General features: G+C 48.4%; 1 protein-coding gene across 1 annotated transcript; it reads right to left on the bottom strand.

Annotated features, from left to right (window-relative positions):
• Positions 1-1146: 1146 nt before the first annotated feature.
• LOC135057198 (gastrula zinc finger protein XlCGF67.1-like) lies at positions 1147-5670 on the bottom strand. The gene is made up of 3 exons (XM_063963094.1): positions 5552-5670; positions 2373-2433; positions 1147-1464 (listed from the first exon to the last, which is right to left on the bottom strand). Exons 1-3 carry the CDS (start codon positions 5668-5670, stop codon positions 1147-1149), a joined length of 498 nt encoding a protein of 165 aa, XP_063819164.1.
• Positions 5671-6112: the final 442 nt, after the last annotated feature.

The following is a 6112-nucleotide window of genomic DNA, read 5'->3' as shown; positions in this document are numbered from 1 at the left end:
CCCCATGGTCCTTTAGGAGTCCCCGGCATCCTCTAGGACGTATGAGAAATTAGCTTATCACTTGAGGGAACTCTATACCACAGAACAAATTTTAATTATGTGGAAAACATTTCCCACATCAGAACGTGGACACAGATTCTACCTGTATGATTTAGCTAATGAGTAATAAAAACTAAACTCAAGGAAGACAACTTTTCACATGTAACATATGGAAACATATCCCCAGGGTGACATACAGCATCTAGTGTTCATTCTTACACCCTTCATCTGTCACAACCCATTTATTTCTCTTTCCTGCCTGATGTATCGCTCCCTACTCTGGTGCTTCTAGCACACTCTGGCTTCATTCAGGTTTGTTAGCAAACCAAAAAAGTTAGCAATTGAGCAAAAACCATGTTGCAGTGCAGGTGGGGCAGATGTAACATGTGCAGAGAGAGTTAGATTTGGGTGGGGTGTTCAAACTGAAATCTAAATTGCAGTGTAAAAATGAAGCAGCCAGTATTCACCCTGCACAGAAACAATGTAACCCACCCAAATCTAACTCTCTCTGCACATGTTACATCTGCCCACCTGCAGTGCAACATGGTTTTGCCCAATTTCTAACCTTTTTGGTTTGCTAACAAACCTGAATAACCCCCTCTGCCCTCTGGTATGTATCTCAGTGCTGAGATACAGACCAGACTGTGCTAGAAGCACCAGAGCAGAAAGCCACACCCCAGGCAGGAAAGAGGAACTGCACGAGTTATGACAGGTGCAGGGTGCTAGAATGAACACTATAGTATATGTAACTGATTCCAAAGGATAGCTCACCAACAAAACATTTTTCAGAATTAGAAAAAATAATATTAAATTGGGCTTTTAACCAGGGTGCATTTTCCCATATTGCACAAAAGCCTGAGATCTGCATTTCCTACATTCACAGCATGAAAATTACTTTTCACCAGTGTGAATTTTCTGATGGTTAACCAGATAGGATTTATGTGTGAAACACTTATCACACTCAGGACATGGAAACGGATAGGGTTTCTCATCGGTGTGAGTCCTCTTATGTGTAATAAAGATGCAGATCTGTGTAAAACTCTTCCCGCAGTCGGCACACAGGTACAGCTTGGCACAGGTGTGAATTCTCTCGTGGGTAACGAGACATCACTTCAGTCTGAAAAATTTCCCACACTCGGAACAGGAAAATGGTTTCTCCCCTGTGTGAATTTTCTGATGTAAAATCAGACGTGACTTAGATCCAAAACTTTTATCACACTCTGAACACGGAAATTGTTTATCGGGTCTGTGTATTATCTGGTGATGGACAAGTGATCTCTTACACGCAAAACCTTTCCCACACTCAGTGCATACAAAGGGCCGTTCCCCAGTGTGAGTCCTCTGATGTATAACCATAGCTCTCTTACACGGAAAACATTTCCCGCACTCAGAACACGGGAACAGTTGGCCGCCTGTGTGACTTTTCTAATACGAAACACAACCAGATTTGTGAACAAATCTGAGCGTCAGTTTTGTAAACAATTTCATATATAATTATATCTAAGTTATCATGAAAACCTCTTCCGTATCCAAAACCGTCCGATGAGCTAGCTGCACCGGGAAGTACTGGATGGATACCGGGGGGTATCTGGGATTTTCTTGGAGAATCTTTGGTGACATTTACTTCCATTTCACAATGGGGGTCATTCCGAGTTGATCGCATGTAGCAACTTTTTGCTGCTCGTGCGATCAACTAGATGCCGCCTATGGGGCAGTGTATTTTAGCATAGCAGGGCTGTGAACGCTTGTGCAGCCCTGCTATGCTAAAAAAAGTTTCACTCAAAACAAGACCAGCCTTGGACATACTCACCCTGTGCAACGGATTCAGCAATGAAGGTCCCGGTCCTGACGTCAGACATCCGCCCTCCGTTCGCCTGGATACGCCTGCGTTCTTCTTATCACTCCCCAAAAACATCTGGAAACGGTGAGTATCCGCCCCTAAACGCCTCCCGCCTGTCCATCTTCTTACGATCGCCACTGCAATCACATTTGTCGCTGGCAGAGTCGTTGCCTGTCAACGATCGTCGCCAGGCAACGACACGCATGCGCAATGCACCCGCCGCGCATGCGCATTTCCGACCCGTTCGCACTGCAGCGAAGAACAACTGCGTGCGAACGGGTCGGAATGACCCCCCAATGTCCTGATGAAATGAGATGTCCCGCTGAGGTATTCCTGCTGTGCTGTCCACCTGCCGGACATAAAAAGGGATGAACAAAAAAACTAGATTTATGGAAAGAACTTACCGTTGTTAAATCTCTTTCTGCGAGGTACACTGGGTTCCACAAGGATTAACATCGGGGTGTAGAGTAGGATCTTGATCCGAGGCACCAACATGCTCAAAGCTTTTGACCGTTCCCACGATGCACAGCGCCGCCTCCTCTATAACCCCACCTCTGTGCACAGGAGCTCAGTTTCGTTAACCAGCCCAATACAGTAGCAGGTAACAGAAACGACAATCGCTCGCAGCCAATTACACCACACACTCACCCAGGGCCGGCTCTACCACTAGGCAGCTTTAGGCGGCTGCCTAGGGGCGCCGGGCCCTGGAGGGCGCCATTGACTTCATCTAGCAGAAAACTGACACTGTATGCGGCCTCCTCCTTTTACACTGCGCTGGCATGCTGCTGCCGGTCTAATCAGGTGCAGCCGCCACTATCAGGCTGTACCACATAGTGCCTCAGCGCATCCTTCATGCCTACACATGTAACATCAAGTCATGTGAAGGCGGATGTATCTATGACTCCCGAGGGGCGCCCACACAGCCGCTTCTCATGGCCCTGATGCACCTCCTCTAGACCTCTGGATCTCCAGCAGCAAGCAGCACCTGACTACATGTCTGGAACCAGAGGCGTCGCTGTAATGCTGCTGTCATCCTCAAAGGGGAATACTGCCAATGCTGAAGGTAATCAAGAAAACAACTTAAGGTAAGTAAGCCATGGGGGTTTTGGGGGTCCGCAGACAGTACAGATCTTACAGCCCAATGGGTGGTTTGCATTTGCAAACAAAGGTTGGGGACGGGAGACCTGGCGCTCGCATAAGTTGGTCGGCATTCCAAACCCAACCCCAATTAAATATCCCCAGACCCCATATACAGTATGTATATATATATATATATATATATATGTATATATACATACACACAGTATATATATACATATATAGAATATACATATTAAAAAATGTGAAATTGGCCTCATTGTTCTATATGATCCCTAACATGCTGGCTAGAGTGTATACATAAATAGATGGCACTCAAGGACTTTCAAAGTGAAAGCAAAATTTGGTGACTTTGTTACAATATACTTTATATATATAATGATGCAATTCACCCCTGCCCACCCTAGTGGCCACCTGTGGGAGGTTGAGGGTGTTTGTACGTTAGGGGGCGCTGGGCTGAAGTTTTGCCTAGGGTGCAGAGAGATCTTGCACCGGCCCTGCACTCACCACAGGAGAGGGTGTCAGCGGCTATGCCAATACCAACCCAAAGAAGCTAAGTGCATCAGGGTGGGCACCTTGTGGAGCCCAGTGTACCTCGCAGAAAGAGATTTAACAACGGTAAGTTCTTACCATAAATCACGTTTTCTGCTGCGGGGTACACTGGGCTCTACAAGGATTAACATCGAGGATGTCCTAAAGCAGTTCCTTATGGGAGGGGACGCACTGTGGCGGGCACAAGAACCTGGCGCCAAAGGAAGCATCCTGGGAAGCGGCGGTATCGAAGGCATAGAACCTTATAAACGTGTTCCCTGAGGACCACGTTGCCGCCTTGCACAGATGTTCAAGGGTCGCACCACGGTGGGCCGCCCAAGAAGGTCCAACCGACCGAGTAGAATGGGCTTTAGTGGTAGCAGGAACCGGACAACCAGCCTGTACATAAGCATGTGCAATCACCATTCAAATCCATCTGGCCAAAGTCTGCATGGAAGCAGGCCAGCCACGTTCGTGAAAACCAAACAATACAATACAAAAAAAAAAATCAGATTTCCTAATGGAGGAAGTTCTCTTCACATAGATACGGAGAGCCCGTACCACATCCAAAGACTTCTCTTTGGAAGACAACTCAGGAGAATTAAAGGCCTGAACCACAATCTCCTGATTAAGGTGGAAGGAAGACACCACCTTAGGTAAATAACCTGTCCGCATTCTAAGAACCGCCCGGTCACGGTGAAAAATCAAACAGGGAGACTTACAGGATAAGGCACCCAAGTCCGATACCCTTCTAGCTGAAGCAATCGCCAGCAAGAAAAGGACCTTAAGAGAAAGCCACTTAAGGTCAGCTGAGGCAAGAGGCTCAAACGGAGACTCTTGCAAGGCCTCCAAAACCACCGACAAGTCCCAAGAGTCCACAGGTGGCACATAAGGAGACTGAATCCGCAACACACCCTGAGTGAATGTATGGACATCGGGTAGGGTAGCAATTTTTATCTGAAACCAAACTGACAAGGCAGAGAACCTTGAGGGAGGCCAGACGTCTAGGCCCTGTTGTAGAAAGGCCAATAGTTTGGCCGTAATAAACTTGAAAAGGTCATGATTGTGAGATGCACACCAAGTAAAGTAAGCATTCCAGACCCTATTGTAGATCCGAGCAGAAGCCGGCTTACGGGCCTTCAACATAGTTTGAACGACCGCCTCAGAAAAACCCTTGGCCCTCAGGACGGAAACTTCAAGAGCCATGCCGTCAAAGCCAGACGGGCCAAATCCTGGTGAACACAAGGGCCCTGAACGAGGAGGTCTGGTCGTTGTGGAAGTAGAAGGGGACAATCCCACGAGAGACCCAGTAGATCGGAGAACCAGTGCCGTCTGTGCCACGCTGGATCGACCAGAAGCAGGTTTCCTCCTTCTTGCTTTAACTTCCGTATTACTCTGGGCAGGAGTGACACCGTAGGGAACACATACGGTAGCTGAAAGTACCATGGAATTGCCAGAGCGTCCACGAACGCAGCTTGAGGATCCCTCGTCCTTGCGTCGAAGACCGGAACCTTGTGATTGTGTCGAGACGCCATTAGATCCACATCTGGAAGGCCCAACGTGTCCACGAGAAGTTGAAACACCTCCGGATGGAGGCTCCACTCTCCTGCGTGTACGTCCTGACGACTGAGATAGTCCGCTTCGCAGTTCAGGATGCCCGGAATGAACATTGCGGATATGGCTGGCAGATGGTGCTCCGCCCACTGAAGAATCCGTGATACTTCCCTCATTGCCATGCGGCTTCGAGTGCCGCCTTTATGATTTATGTACGCCACCGTGGTGGCGTTGCCCAACTGTACTTTAACAGGTCTGTTCTGTATTAGATGCCGGGCCATTGTCAATGCATTGAACACTGCCTGCAGTTCCAGAATATTGAGTGGGAGCAGAGACTCCTCCTTGGTCCACCGACCCTGAAGAGAGTGTTGTTCCAACACCGCATCCCAACCTCTCAGACTGGCATCTGTTGTCAGAAGGACCCAGCTGGATATCCAGAAGGGACGGCCCCTGCTCAAATGTTGGTCCTGAAACCACCAGCTCAGTTACAGGCGGATCTCCGGAGACAATGAGATCATTTGAGATCTAATCCGGTGAGGCAGGCTGTCCCACTTGGTCAGAATTAACTTCTGCAGAGGGCAAGAGTGGAACTGAGCATACTCCACCATGTCGAAATCCGACCCCATAAGACCCAGCACTTGCATTGCCGAATGTATCGACACTTGTGGACGAGATAGGAAGCATCGAATCCTGTCCTGAAACTTCAGGACTTTCTCCTGAGACAGGAACAACCGTTGGTTGTGAGTGTCCAATAACGCTTCCACATGTAACATGCTCCGAGCAGGAACCAGGGAGGATTTCTTCCAGTTGATCAGCCACCCGTGGACTTTCATGCACTGGACTGTCAGATCGAGATGACACAAGAGAAGTTCTGGGGAATTTGCCAGGATCAACATATCGTCCAAGTATGGTAGGATCCTGACCCCTTGACGGCGGAGTGTAGCCGTCATGACCGCCATAACTTTGGTGAAAACTCGGGGAGCCGTTGTCAAACCAAAGGGTAACGCCCGAAATTGGTTAGTAAAGGTTGCCCACCGCAAACCTCAGGTA

This window comes from Pseudophryne corroboree, chromosome 3, assembly GCF_028390025.1.
Source record: "Pseudophryne corroboree isolate aPseCor3 chromosome 3, aPseCor3.hap2, whole genome shotgun sequence".
Taxonomy (NCBI): Eukaryota; Metazoa; Chordata; class Amphibia; order Anura; family Myobatrachidae; genus Pseudophryne; species Pseudophryne corroboree.
Note: the sequence above shows the minus strand (reverse complement) of the source record. Positions and strands in the feature narration are given on the sequence as shown.

Excerpts from the sequence above, each read along its gene's own strand:
- LOC135057198 (XM_063963094.1), bottom strand. The coding sequence starts at position 5,670 with ATGGTGGAGTATGCTCAGTTCCACTCTTGCCCTCTGCAGAAGTTAATT. Across the intron at positions 2,434-5,551 it reads TTGTCTCCGGAGATCCGCCT|AGGTGGGGTTATAGAGGAGG; the intron begins GTAACTGAGCTG and ends TCCTGTGCACAG. Across the intron at positions 1,465-2,372 it reads CGGTCAAAAGCTTTGAGCAT|AAAAGTCACACAGGCGGCCA; the intron begins GTTGGTGCCTCG and ends GTTTCGTATTAG.